Genomic DNA, 14,458 nt, shown 5'->3' with positions numbered 1-14,458 from the left:
AGCCTGAAATAAAAATAGCAATGAAAGAAATGCTGAAAAGATCCTGATCGCCTTAACATGTGCTCTACTGATTATGAGTGAGCTGTTTGTTTTGGGTGAGAAATGATTTCAGTGTTTGACTTGTGTTCTGATTTATAGATACAGGCCAGAATTAGGAAACACACAGGTAATGACTTTCACTTATTAAAATGTCTAGAGGAAAGTGACTATGAATCAGCTACTGATTGTTTTATGGTTAAGACACAGCCCAAGCTGATACTCAATCTACAAGATGCACTCTAAAGCTATTCTCCAGTACATCAGTGTTTTATTTTCATCTCAACAAAATCATTTAAGACTTTGTCCTTCACAAGTTGCTTCTGAATTATTCAGAAGCAATTACTCATTTATTCTTATTCATGCATATTCCTTCACTTTTTAATGTAAACAACAGAAAAAAATTATGCTTCCATAATGCTCTGATTTCAGAACAGAAATACATGCTGTTTATTACAGGCGAAGAGGCGCAGTTTTCTGCATGCCTGATGGAGCATCTTGTTTCACGAGAGGTTGAGAGCAGGGATTTGAAGTCTGTGAACCTGCTGATGATTCTTTTTGTTGTGAACAACTGTCACAGAGAAACTCGGAATCAAATCCAAATGAGACATTCCATGGTGATGAGATAATAACAAGGACACATTTTGAGGGAGGAAGGGAGTGCGGCGTCACCACACACACAAGACCTGAATGGCCTACCTCACACCCCAACGCTGATGCAGATCCAGGAATGGGGGGAGAACTTCACCAGCCTCTTTATTCCAGCTCCAAGTTATGCTTAAGCATTTGACCATCTTTCATCAGCAGCTCACACAACATACATTCTGCTAAATTGCGTTCAAGGGAAAAATGTTTCTGTAAAAATGGCCTTTGAGCTGCTTTCATGCTGGGGCGTGGTCACAGGGATGCACTGGCCACCCTTGGAATCTGATTGGCCACCTGCCACCAGAGCTGTTAATCCGTTTGTTCAATTAGAGCTTCAAAATCTGATGCCCCTTGGGGTGAATGTCATGCACAGATCTTTGCAATATTTAGTGTGTATTGATTTGCATATGTTGACTAAGTTGATAAGTATGTGTATAGAGTTAGCATAGCGCTGCTAAGTTAGGGTGACCAGATCTCCTCTTCCCGAACATGTCTGGCTGGGTTTTTGAGGTCAGTAAACATGCCATGGGCTTCCTACATGCACAGTCGTGTTAGTAAACACAGCGTTCCGCCAACTTCCAAACCACCCATCTGCACATGTGGAATCATTGCTAGCAAGTACAATTTTTGCTAAACCCTCCACTTACAATCCCTCCCACCCCAGCCACCCCTTATATACTCTGCGCCCCCCTCAAAATCTAGTCACGCCCCTGCATTTGTGCCTGCCAACTGCTCAGCAAGGGTGATGGCGGTTAAATGCAGAGGACGCATTTTGTTCTGAGCACCCTGTGCTGTGATTTCATTTTCTATCCCTCCATTCCTTTTATTTGTCATCTGTCTGGCCTTCAGAATAACCCAGACAGTAAAAGACGGAGGCTAAGTTTTTGAGTATTATTATTATTTAGCATATCATTACAAGCTTCATCAGTAATGATTTTCATATTGAAAAATATATGAAAAATATAAATATGTACACCTATTTATACAAAAATAAAACATTTCATAAAATGACATACAATCTGGACAATTTGAGATTACAACTTTAAATAAAACAGCAAAACACCCCCCCCACACACACACACACACATTTTTACATCAATCCCTTTATCACAACTCAAACTGTCCAATCAGGATCTTTCAAGGTCTGTGATGATTTCCTCTTCTTGTTGCTCTTGAGCGCAGGCTTGTAGTCCTCTCCAGAACCCGTGTCCAAAATGTCCTGACTGTCCTTCCAGCTGTCTGGGGCGAGGGGAAAGTCCTCCCCGGGAGAGTGCATGTCCCGTCCAAACACTTTAGTCTGCAGCTCCGCGATGTCATTACGGATGTCCGCCATGAAGAGTAGCAGAAAGTCAAAGGATCCTGGTGGACCCTAAATAAATCCAAATGCATCATATCTCATTACACATCACTGTAAATACACATGAAACCTTTCATTAGAGAACCTTAATTTTGGTACCTCGCCCTGCACCAAGTGTTCTGGGATGGGCCCTGGCACCCAAGACCTTGATGTGGATTTATGATTATTTTCATTTTGCAGACCAATTGGAGATCTTTTGAAAATGTCTGAATGCAAACATGTATAAAGGGTTTATTCCAGATATAATTAAGTGTACACACATTTCAAAAAGAGGCTCTGGACCTGAATGAAACAATTCTACTTTTTTTTTCTGTGATAGATTGTATAATTTGTTACAGTGTCATGCACCCATTGACACACATTTGAAATATCCCAGTGGTGCATCATGGAGCCAGCCTCCTCCATCTGAATCTGCCTCTGTCCCGCTCTGGCAGTTCTCACTTGAGGATTCCGGGTGATGTTGGGGCGACCTCTGACCCCTGGGCGATCACCATGCCAAATCTGTCCTCTCAGCACTCCCTGCCCTTACAAATGGGTGTCTGGAGTTCAGCATGCAAATCTAAAACATCCTGGAAAAAAAGAGCTAATGGGAAAAATGTGGTGTCCTGGCCTGGCACTGCTCGATTAGGACTAGGGGCAGCAGCGCACCAGAGAGCTCCAGAGCTGACAGTTCCAGAACACGACACTAATGTTTCACAGCAGGGATTTAGCGCTTGGGAGCACAGTGAACGTCCACAAAGACCTTATCCAACATGAGGCATTTTACAACTTACTCAGTGCGTGGAGATTAGAGTTTGATGGCAACGGGTGGTTCTCAATCCCTTCCTGGGGGGCCCTGTTCAGGATTTTTTTTAATTCAGCCTTTTGAGCCAGGGTGTATAATCGGTCCCATGCAGCGTTAGGCTGTGAGTATTCACCTGACCCTAAACAGCGTGGCGTTGGAATGAAAACATTTTGGCAGGTGGCGCTGAGAAGCAGTACGACTCGTATAGTGATGCTAATGCGGCGTATTACTGTGAATTCATCTGGTTTCCGCACCACAGCATTTTACATGATGCAGCATTCAGTTGAAGTAATGAATTAAATACTCAATAAAGAGTGCCAATTCACCAACCCAACAAATGGTTGGCTTTCTATAGGAATACGTGGATGAGTTTGAGGAATCTTAAATGCAAGATTAGTCCCACAATTGGGAAATTTACAATGCAGTGTGATCCGACTCTTGCTACACTATCCCAAAAAGGTCAAATGCTGCCCTGTGGTTTTATTTTTTTGGACTGTTTTTTAAGCACTGACTACTAGGAATGGGTTATATGATTTAAGCTTGTCGCTTCTTCAGCCTGGATAAAATGATCTGTGCCATGACTAGGAAACAGCACATACCCACGTTGAATTGCGGTCCATGCGGTGTATCTTAATATGCACTTATTAACACATGTTGCTGTGTTTGTGTGTGTGTGTGAACAGATTGGCATTGTCGGTTCTTACTGGAGGTCCGGAAAGACCAGGAGCCCCTCTCTCCCCCTGGAGAATCAAAACAAATATTTGGGTTAGACAGACTACAGTGAAGACAGGCATGAGAAGCCGAACAGGACAGTTATTGCACAGCATCACTCTGTAACCTGAACCCACTGCACACAGCACAGGCACATAATCATGCCCTTCAGAAATCACTCATCTTTTCCATCCATTCTGTTCTCAGGTCCTTTGTTATGCTAAACATGATTAAACAACTTTAAGTCACTTAAAAAGCGTATCATTACACTTCCTTTATGTAATTTCATGGAATTTTGTGTTATCTTTGACAAAAATCTGTGCAGGTCATTTGGCTGCAGCTCAGCCTATCCCTCACTGAGAATGAGGAATGACGCTGCGTATCGAGCTGGAGAAGATATTGACCTGAGTGTAAGGGATTATTGGGGGGTTGAGGGTCATGGAGAGGTAGTTAACTTGTGCCAGATGTGTTTGATTAGTGTCTGAACAGCAGGAGAAAGTGGGATTAAAGCTCCGCTGCACCAACAAACACCCCACTACAGACATTCTGAGTGGCAGCTCTCATCGGCTCAAAACCAGACATCCTGTGCCAACTCTAACTGAAATTAAAACCTAAGCGTTCGCACACTGTGATTTTCAAAAATATTATTCTTAATATTGCACTTAATATCATCAATTGTCTAAATATATACAATTTAAATATGTAAATGCATGCAGCATTGGATTAGACTTTTATTCTGTTCCCATAATAATTCATTTATGAGCAGATGCCGAGATATTTATTTTGATGACTGCACTGTAACATATAATTATTTAATGCTCACACTGTTTATAACTCTTTAGTTCAGTTAGAAACATTATTGTACTGAATATGGTGCTTTCCCATGAGTATCCAAAAACAGAGCATAAATAAAAGAACTCCTTTTAAAATACACAATTTAAATTGTCATAAGGCATTATTTATATAATTTGTGACAACTACTAGTGATTTGTTTTATCTTTGGATAACATTACATGTTATATCAGCTATTTAAATATTTGCCATCTGTTTCAGAAGATACAAAAAAATAACTAACCTTCATGCCATCTTTACCCGGAGCACCTGGTGGACCCTGATTTAAAAACAAACAAAACAGTACAATATCGGCACATTTAATAATGTTTAGAGGATTTACTGATAACATGTTATAGGTAACAATTTATGTACACTAATGGTCAAAGGTCTTTAGAATGACAAATACTGGTTTCACAACGTTTGCTGCTTCAGTGTTTTTATATCTTTTTTGTCTGTTGTTTCAAAGTTTAAAAGGTTTTTATTGACAGTTACATCAAGCACATACAAAGAGTCAATATTTGCAGTGTTGGCCCTTTTTTTCCCCAAGACCTCTGCAATCCGCTCTGACATGCTGTCAATCAATGTCTGGGCCAAATCCTGACTGATGGCAACCCATTCCTTCATAATCAAAATTTGTGGGTTTTTGATTGTCCACCCACATCTTGAGGATTGACCACAAGTTCTCAATTGGATTTAACATTGGCACAAGACAGGACTGATGGTAGCACTCACCTATTCTTCACTGGATCATTTTTCCAGATGCCACAAACAATTCGAAAGGGGCTTCATCTGAGAAAATGACTTTCCCCCAGTTTCCACAGAGAAATGGCTTTGCTGCCCTTCTTGACACCAGACCATCTTCCAGTCTTTGCCTCACTGTGCATGTAAATGTAGTCACACCTGCCTGCTGCCATTCCTGAGCAAGCTCTGCACTGGTGGCACCCCGATCCCACAGCTGAATCACCTTTAGGAGACGGTCCTGGTGCTTGCTGGACTTTCATGGGCACCCTGAAGCCTTCTTCACAACACATCTCTTCTTGAAGTTTTTAAATGATCCGATAAATGGTTGATTCAGGTGCAATCTTAGTAGCAGGAATATCTTTTTATTTTTTATGCAACACAATGATGACTGCACGTGTATCCTTGCAGGTAAGAACAATGATTTCAAGCATCACCCTCCTTTTAAACATCCAGTCTGCTATTGTAACTCAGCATGACTGAATGATCTCCAGCCTTGTGCTTTTCAACACTTCTCATCTAATCACTATTCATAACATTCTGGAGTAGATGCAAATTGCAATAATAAAAAAAAAACGGAAGCAGCAAACTCTGTGAAAACCAGTATGTGTGTCATTCTCAAAACATTTCACCATGACTACTCGTATGTGCATGTGAACGATGGATATAATAAACCTGGGCTACAACACAAGCTAGTATTGAAGAACAAGATGTCATAAGTAAAAGCAGGAGGATAAAGCGGCATAGGTTGTTGCAGCACACACACTATGAGATGGTCATCCTGAGCTTCTCACATTGTCAGAAAATCTCTCTCACAGTGTGACTATGTAGGGCCTCCTTTCAAGAGCCATAGCCAAATATTCCATACAGTGTACACACAGCATTATAGGGACACAAAACCAGTACAAACTGACCATGATTGTCCTAAATAATGCAAGTTATCTGTCTCTCAAGATAATTCTCTTCATCTGAGAGAATTTGGAGATCATTTCAACCACCATATTCAAAGCACCACAAAAACACAATCAAAGCACCTTTTATATATTAAATAATTTTAAGCGTGAAAGGACAACATTTGATGACCTGCATGACCTTGTTATTATAGGATTATTAAAGTAATAACAACAGAAATTAAAGTTTTAAATGGATTTTGTGCATGCTTCCAGGATGATTTACAGCTGCTTTGTGAAATGCAGGTACAGCACAATGTAACCCAGGCAAGAGTCCAACAAATGACACTTTGTATTTTTCAGGTCAGAAGGATTATGGCAGATTGTTTGAGTGTATTTCTGCATCCCCATCTGCAATTATTGGAGACTGATTTCAGGCAGTTTTCCATGTAATTCCCACTGACCTCAATAGAGATCTCAGCAGAGATGGACAGAGAGATAGACCAGTTCAAAAGCCATGATTGCAACTGGGCAACCAGTCAATACACCATAACCCCCTTAAAAAAAGACTTTTTTAGTCTGAATTTCTTGGATCAGACTATTTGTTTAAATTTGTGATTTTTCATGATCTAACAAGCATGAGAACAAATATAACTGTACTGCATTTTGATCTTGTAGTACATTCTTATCTGACATGCGACTGATGAATGAGCGGATGAAATATTTTATCAAAATAAATTGGGCTCAAACAAACAAACAAATAAATAATAGTAATCCTGTTTTTACTACTTCTGCTTCTATTAAGTGCAGCAGGCTAAAAACTGTCTTGGCAGCTCCCACCCAAGCTATTGTTGTGACACTTTATTGTTCAGGTCTGCTGCACTGAAAAGGCCCACAAGTGAACAGCTTGACTTCTAGGCAAGGTGGCCAAAGAAAATACTATGACTGCAGCTCATTCAGCCTCCTGCTCGGCTGTTTCCATTTCCATTTGTCAGTGCAGGGTAGCTCAATGTGGACCTGGACATTACAGCGGCCCTACATCTGATATAAAGTCATGCAGAGGTCACATGGTTGCCATCCAGGGTCTCTGCAGGACACCAATACACACATACACTGACTCATTTATGGGTCTAGCCAAAACTGAAGACAGGGGACTATGAAATAACACATGAGGTTATGTAATAAACAAAACCAAAACGCAAACAAGGCAAAATGTTGAACATTTGAAACTCTACAAAGCAGAAATCCTGCATCATTTCATACTTTTGGCTTGGTGGGTTGAATGACTGGAAAGGCACAGTTAACCACTTACGAAGTGAGTTATCTAAAACATGTTATTTATATTATATATATGTTATTTTTACAATGAAATGCTGTACATGCCAGAAAGACATTTTCGCGTGTAGCCAGTGCGACTGGCTGTGTTGTCTCGGACATAGCGGTCTTGATGTGATTGGGGGGAAAAAAAAAAAAAAAAAAAAAAGTCAGAACCAGTTAGAAGTCGTCTTGGTCTTGCCCATTAATGTCACGCATTCGCACGACGCCACGAAACAGGAGTTCAATACGTGATGAACAGGACAGGGGAGACATCCTGTAACATGTAACAATGACCCAAACAGCTTTATACGATCAGACACAGGTGAACACGATTAGGAAACATTACACAGGATGAACACGACACTAAGTAACCCCCTCTGGACTGGATCATGACAATTAGTGAGGTGCCCACTGCTTTCCGCAGAGCAAGGAGTCGTGGGGTGTGCTGAGTGGCACATGATAACCGAGGGGGTCGAGCCACCTTGATGGAGAAAGCTACGACAATGTCTACATTTACCAGGCATCTGGAGAGAAAGCATGATGAAAAGTAAGATAACTAAGTTCAAGCTCATTGACTATGGTGTATGCCTGTATGCTGACTCCTCAGAATCCAACTCGGCTAATATGATTCTAACTTCTTCATTTTCTCTACACTTTGTGAACATTAGACATTGTAATTGTTCCTCGATGAAGTCAATAACACGACCTAAGTCTGTGTAGTCCTTCTGTCAGCTAAACCTGATATCTTTCAGTATGCACAGAAAATGAATCTGGCTGGTTAGAATACAGTGTCTATGTGCAAAAGCAGCCAAAGTTTCACTATATGACATTGCAAAATGAAAATAAAACTTGATTATCTGAGTCCTCTCCATCAAGTTTTTTGAGATGTAAATTCATATAGAATAAATTATTTTAAATAACTTGTGTTCATGGTTCTTTAAGGGCTCAGGACACTACCCTTTGTTAATTCACTAACTGAAGATCAGTGAACTAGCACTGTCTTACTAGTGTTAATTTGACTTATTCACTAGAAGAAAATGTATTTAAGAGTGTCAGTGAATATTTGAGATCCAAATGCCCATTGTCTTCAATTCAAAGCAATGGATCATTACATAACCATATTCATATGTTACCCGAGGTCCCTGTTACTGGTATAAGATAGTTAATATGAACATCTTTCTGGTACATCACATCTCTTTCCCTTGTAGAGGTCTGATAAAATGTTTATAGGAGAGGATTGTTGAGAATATTATTTTCCACCAGGCCTCCAAATTCTGACAAATGTGGGAGATTTTAAATGAGAGACATATGGACAATATAATTGAAAAGATAACATGAATTAGATTTAACAATTAATAACACTTTCAGCAATGCTTTTTTTCTAGTTGATCTGAGTAATGTCATGTCGATTCAAGCCCTAGTCTGTTTTCGGACTTGATTACAACACTATACGCTCATGATATAAACATACTAAATATATTCCTTGCATTTCTTGTATGTTTCTGCATAACCACCACAGGGTGGGTGTGTTCAAACTTGGACAATTGTATATGAAAGTAGAGAAAGCTACAGAGAAAAAAGCAGAAAAAGAGAAAAGGAAAGGCACAATATGCTTGGCGAGAGAAAAAAAATAAAAAATTCACAAGAGAATGCAGGGAAGAGGAAATTTAAAGGAGTAAAAATTCAAAAGTGAAGAGAAAAAAAACATTATGACAGAAAAAAGACAAACTGTCATAAAAAGAAAGGCATAGCGGGAGAGTGGAGGCCCCAGTTATCTCGCAGCTGTGTGGCAGTGCTGCTGGACAGCTGACAGGGTCAGCATCAGGACAAGTGTGACACCAGTGGCCAGAGCAGAGGTGACTCAACAGGGCATCACTTTATTTGATATCCTCACTACAGGAGATCTTCTCTTTCTGAAGAGTTATGGGTTCTATAGCCTCAAAGGAGAAGTGAAAATGATTCAATTGCGGCATATAATTGGCTTAGCAAAGGTCTAAAAGTGCTTCCAGAAATAATTTTCCTCCTGTCCGAAATGTGTAGGCAATTTTAAGAGTACTTTTCCCAGCTGAAATGCAATATTTTATTAAAACGTCAGAGAAAAAAAATTGTGGTGAACAATGATGTTCTTTTAACAACAAAAACAGAGACAATTCATATCATAATCCTGACAAAATCAAGATTATCTCTTGTTTATCTTGTTTATCAAGATTATCTCTATGTCCAGTGTTCTAAAAAGATACCTGCAGAGCTTGGGTTACATGCAGCTTCCTTTGTATTATTGTCCATCATCTGTATGGGTGGTAGTAGCCTAGTGGGTAACACACTCGCCTATGAACCATAGACCCAGGTTCAAATCCCACTTACTACCATTATGTCCCTGAGCAAGACACTTAACCCTAAGTTGGGGGGGGGGGGGGGTGCTGTCCCTGTAACTACTGATTGTCAGTCGCTCTGGATAATGGCATCTGATAAATTTAAATGTATGGCAAATACTCTTCTGCCAATAATCATATAGTATCATGTTTTATATAAATGTATACTATTCGACATGACTATCACATCAATAAAGGGAAATAACACTGATATAGTTTCAGTGGCACCATATGCAGTTAAAACCTTTAGCCCTGATGGAGTTACCTACACAAAAAAAAAAAGTTTTAATGATAATGACAATGACCTACTAATGGGATGAACACCATTTGAACACAGAATATTCCCTCATTTGGTGTTTTTCGATGATGGTGGGTGAGAATACATTGTCTCATTTACAGGGATCTGGTTGATGGAAGGTCATGTCATATGATTTAGGGATGCGTGTGTTTTGATGTGAAAGTGAAAAGTTGTCACGTGACAACACCCAGTGCACACTGTGAAATGTGTGCATTTAACCCATCCCCTGAGGGAGCAGTGAGCAGCCATGAAAAGCGCCTGAGGAGCAGTTTGCTCAGTGGCACCTCAGTGGCACATTTGCGGGTCTGGATTCGAACCGATTACAGTTCTGTTTCCTTACCCGCTAGGCCACCATTCCTCCACTGATGCTGATGGAGGCGTCATGACCATAGCAAACCCCCTTAACATCAGGAAAGAAATGTTTCAATCAGACCCAAACCCTGATAGAACGAACACCCAGCACACTCATTTCATGCACTTGTAATGAAAGAGAACTGGTACCATTGGCCCCCGTCGGCCCTGTTTGATATGTGACAGATCAGGGGACGGTCCTATTGGTCCCATCAGACCCCGGGGCCCAGGAGGTCCTGGAGATCCCATCATTCCTGGAGATCCAGGGGAGCCTTTAGGACCGAGACTTCCTATTAAAAGGCAAAAGGTCAGGAATGAGAGTTAGCCAAAGGAACATCATCAGCAACAGAAGCAGCACTGATCGTGGTAAACTGCAACATGACAATGTTCAGCTCACCTGGAGGTCCAGGTGGCCCAGGTGGGCCTGGCAGGAATAAGTGTGAGGTAAGCCTTTTCTCACTGGTCATCTGTTTAGTGATCTCAAAGTTGCTGGGCAACATAGCAATCTGTTGATAAAGGTAGAAAATATTCTTATTGACTTAGCAATCATTACCCATAAGCTCACCTGAAAGGTGAAAAAAAAAATCACCTTAATTTGGTTCACAGGGCTCAAATCTCTGATTAAATAAACAAAGACCCCAGAACAAGCGTCTTGACCATTTACATAATGTGAAGGAATAAATCATTTAAACGTTTCTGGGTCTGAGCCCTTGAACACTGAGCTCTCACTGAAACATGACAACATAATAGCAGCAATATCAATAAAGACCTCAGAGGCCAAATTCTGAGGGCGACCTCCACTATGTAAGCTGATCGGTAAGCTGCAAAGGGAGATACACAACAGGAAATCCCACTGAATAATGCAGAGGCATCAGAGCAGATCATTTGGGAAGAGGCTTCTGCTGGACATCAAAGTTGCAGACGGGTCTCGGCTGAGCTGAAGAGATACATTTCCATAATGGTTCACGTGTCTCCATTCCTCTGGTGAGGACCATGTGCCAGGTTCTGACACATAGCTTCAGGCTGAACACATGGACGGGTTGGGGTGAGGTTAGAGGTCTGGACTATGATGTATGTAGAAATTTCAGACACAGACACCAGCCCAGCTATAGGTTCCTTAATGAAATGGACAGATTCAATACACCAATTCTACCTACTTGTGTTTCACATGACCTTACCTTGATATTTAATTTAGGTCCAAAAAGATTATATACTCCATGAATGAGAATACCTGTTGCTTCAGTGCTGTTTTTTTTACAACATTAGTTATGGCACAAAGACTTTCGGAATGTTATTCACATAACAAAAAATCTAAACAGCTAATTGCACATTTTGTAATTGCTGTTTATATATTTAAATAATTATCTAAACAGCAATTAATAATTCATTAAAATTCTAAAATTCTAAATTCTATGGAAATTGCTATGGTTTTGTCGATGGCTCAGTTCGCCCACAAAAGCTGCTTCATCTGTTGCTTCGATCCCTAAACTCAATGTTGGGATTGTCTGTAACTAAAATGAACAATGCAAAGCTTGAACTGCATAAATTCATACCTGCTTTTGTTATGGACACTGTAATATTTCAGCTGGAAGACCAATGAGTTAAACGTCAAAAATGTGTTTACTCTATGCTTTGTCACACCTCTGGTCTCACCTTCGGATGACACAAACCTTGTTTATATGCTTATACTCTATAAGTGTTCTAAATGTGTTCTAAATGTAAATATATTTTTTTCAGAGTCCCATTTTTTTCGTACCTTTTCATGTGAATTTTAAATATTCAGACCAAAACTCGCACATGGGACTTCACTTCTGTATGTGCTATGACAAGAGATTGACTCAATAAGGATTAAAATTTTCTTCAGGAACACGAACACATAAGCTAAATTTAAATATATATTCCCATCCCTATAGTACTACAATGGTGCATTTATTAGTACTTTATCACTTGCATTTGCATAGGAATTGCTAGTTGTTAATTGTTAGATGGCTATTCCAAAAAAAAACCCAACTATACAATCTTCAGCCATTTCCTCATCTGAGTGTCCCTGAACATTTACTGAGTGAAATGTCTCTCTGTACTCCATGACTGACCACACAGCTGAGAGCCGTATATCACCCGTTAAGAGCAGAGGTGCTGAGAGCAGCCGATGACAGAAGAGGGTGCTGATCCACTCTGACAATGCCGTTGTGGTAATGGGCCCTGGCCAATCTCCCACACCGCTGGACCATCTGTGATTTACTGCAGCTTCACACGGGTGGGCATGACTCACCCCAGCAGGCAGTCCAGGTATTAAAGGTTATTTCAATCATTTTTATTATGATACTGTAAAATGCTGAGTGTTCACTGAATAAGGGCGACTCTGTGTTATTTCTGTAAAATACTGGCAGGTGGGCACTCTGGCTGCCAATTAATAATTGAAGACATTTTGAATGCTGTTTTAACACATTTTTTAAAATCCAAAGTATTTTTATTATTTTTTAAAAACATATACCATTTCAAATGAGAACAAATGAACATCAAACCCCAATCATCCAAGAGGAGGAAGAAAATAGATTAAAAAGGGTTGCCATGTTGTTGAGAATCTCTTGGTATCCTACTTCATAGTGTAATGAAATTTTTAACACTGTTGTTGGTAAGGGGACATGGCAGGCACCCATACCTTCTGTTTGAGCTGCAGAACAGTCATCTTGATTTGGTGAAAATCCTCACATGTCGCCTCGCACATCGAGGTCTTCATCACGTCATTGGACTTCTCAAATACCGGGGCTGTGAAACACAGATCACAGCACAGAAATCAGAACACAGGTTCAGAATAGCAAAGATCATAAACTTTGCATGTGTTTGACGAAGGGCTTTTTTTAAGGAGTGGGAGGGGGTCTGGTCCCCCATTTTAAAACCGAGGTACATTGGGCTCATGCTGGGCTCCACCAGTCTGTGTGCAGAGCTATCTATTACAGGATGGGGAAATCACTGACATGTTTTGCGAGAGTGGTATTTGGAACGTCAGACTTGACCACAGTGACACGTTGTGCTTTCAACTGACCCGAGGAGAGGAAATAACATGGAGGAGAGGAGAGCCCTGAGGTGGTGTCTGCCCTGGACTATGAGTGTGTATATGTGGGTGTGTGTGTTTTGAGGGGGTGGGAGGTGGAAAAAGGCTACACTGGACGCAGTCATTAGCTGAGACCATGCTTAAAGGGTCAGTGAACATCCTAGGAGGTGCAGGAAGTCGGTCTTATAAATATGTTAGAACAGACAAGGGGAAATAATCCTTCCCTCAAAATAGCTCTAGGTCCAGGTAGCTTTCAGTTACTATTAAGCAGCTGTTTATTCTTGTCCTGTTGTTCACTGAGGTAGCTGCCTAAAAGGTAGCTGAGGTGCCACTGTGATCAAGTCTGGGGCAGTTGTGGCCTAGCGGGTAAGTAAACAGACCCATAATTGGAATGTTGCCTGTTCAAATCTGCCAAGGTGCCACTGAGCAAAGGACCGTCTCCACACACTTCTCCCCAGGCGCCTGTCATGGCTGCCCACTGCTCACCAAGGGTGATGGGTCAAAAGCGGACACATTTCGTTGTGTCACCGTGTGCTGTGCTACAGTGTTTCTCAATGACAATTGCTTCACCTTCACTCTGTTTTTAGCGTTGAATGCACCAGTGGACCAATAAAGCATCATCCCTCTTCCTTGTGGAACTAGTAAAGCTCCCACAAACATAAAAATAATTAATGAGACGGGTCTTTCAAAAATCAAAGGATTCCAGTTATTTTTCACAGAAGAGCCCTTCATTATGTCATGGCCAACAGGTTTTCGCGTTTGTGTGTGGGGCCAGGAGACCTTGCTATCACCCCTGAGGGACTGAGCGTCTGAGACCTTAACCGCATTGCAGCCACACAGTAACCGTGGATGCTTTGCAGCTTTCCCCTCCTCACAGACAGCTCTGAATGGAAGACGACCTCGCGGGAGGAAGTAGCAAATCTCCAGCTCTGACCGCTCCATTTAAGCCAGGGACACTGATGAGTGAAAAGCAGAGCTGAAGCCCCTTTTGTTGTGGGCAATTTCTGACGTCTGCCTCTCACGCAATGCCCAAATCAAAACAAATGGTAATAGAGGGGGGTGGGTATAAA

General features: G+C 41.0%; 1 protein-coding gene across 1 annotated transcript in view; it reads right to left on the bottom strand.

Annotated features, from left to right (window-relative positions):
• Window positions 1–1,562: 1,562 nt before the first annotated feature.
• ccbe1 (collagen and calcium binding EGF domains 1) overlaps window positions 1,563–14,458 on the bottom strand; it is a 42,209-nt gene continuing 29,313 nt past the window's right edge. Inside the window, exons 6-11 of the mRNA XM_028974241.1 lie at window positions 12,996–13,102; window positions 10,731–10,839; window positions 10,484–10,623; window positions 4,609–4,644; window positions 3,527–3,562; window positions 1,563–2,050 (exon numbers count right to left, since the gene is read on the bottom strand). Of these exons, the coding sequence (XP_028830074.1) occupies window positions 1,796–2,050; window positions 3,527–3,562; window positions 4,609–4,644; window positions 10,484–10,623; window positions 10,731–10,839; window positions 12,996–13,102 (683 nt within the window). The 3' untranslated portion in view covers window positions 1,563–1,795. The remainder of the gene's footprint in view (window positions 2,051–3,526; window positions 3,563–4,608; window positions 4,645–10,483; window positions 10,624–10,730; window positions 10,840–12,995; window positions 13,103–14,458) is intronic.

The sequence above is a fragment of the Denticeps clupeoides genome, chromosome 3, assembly GCF_900700375.1.
Source record: "Denticeps clupeoides chromosome 3, fDenClu1.1, whole genome shotgun sequence".
Taxonomy (NCBI): domain Eukaryota; kingdom Metazoa; phylum Chordata; class Actinopteri; order Clupeiformes; family Denticipitidae; genus Denticeps; species Denticeps clupeoides.
This window is presented reverse-complemented; position numbering and strand designations above follow the sequence as displayed.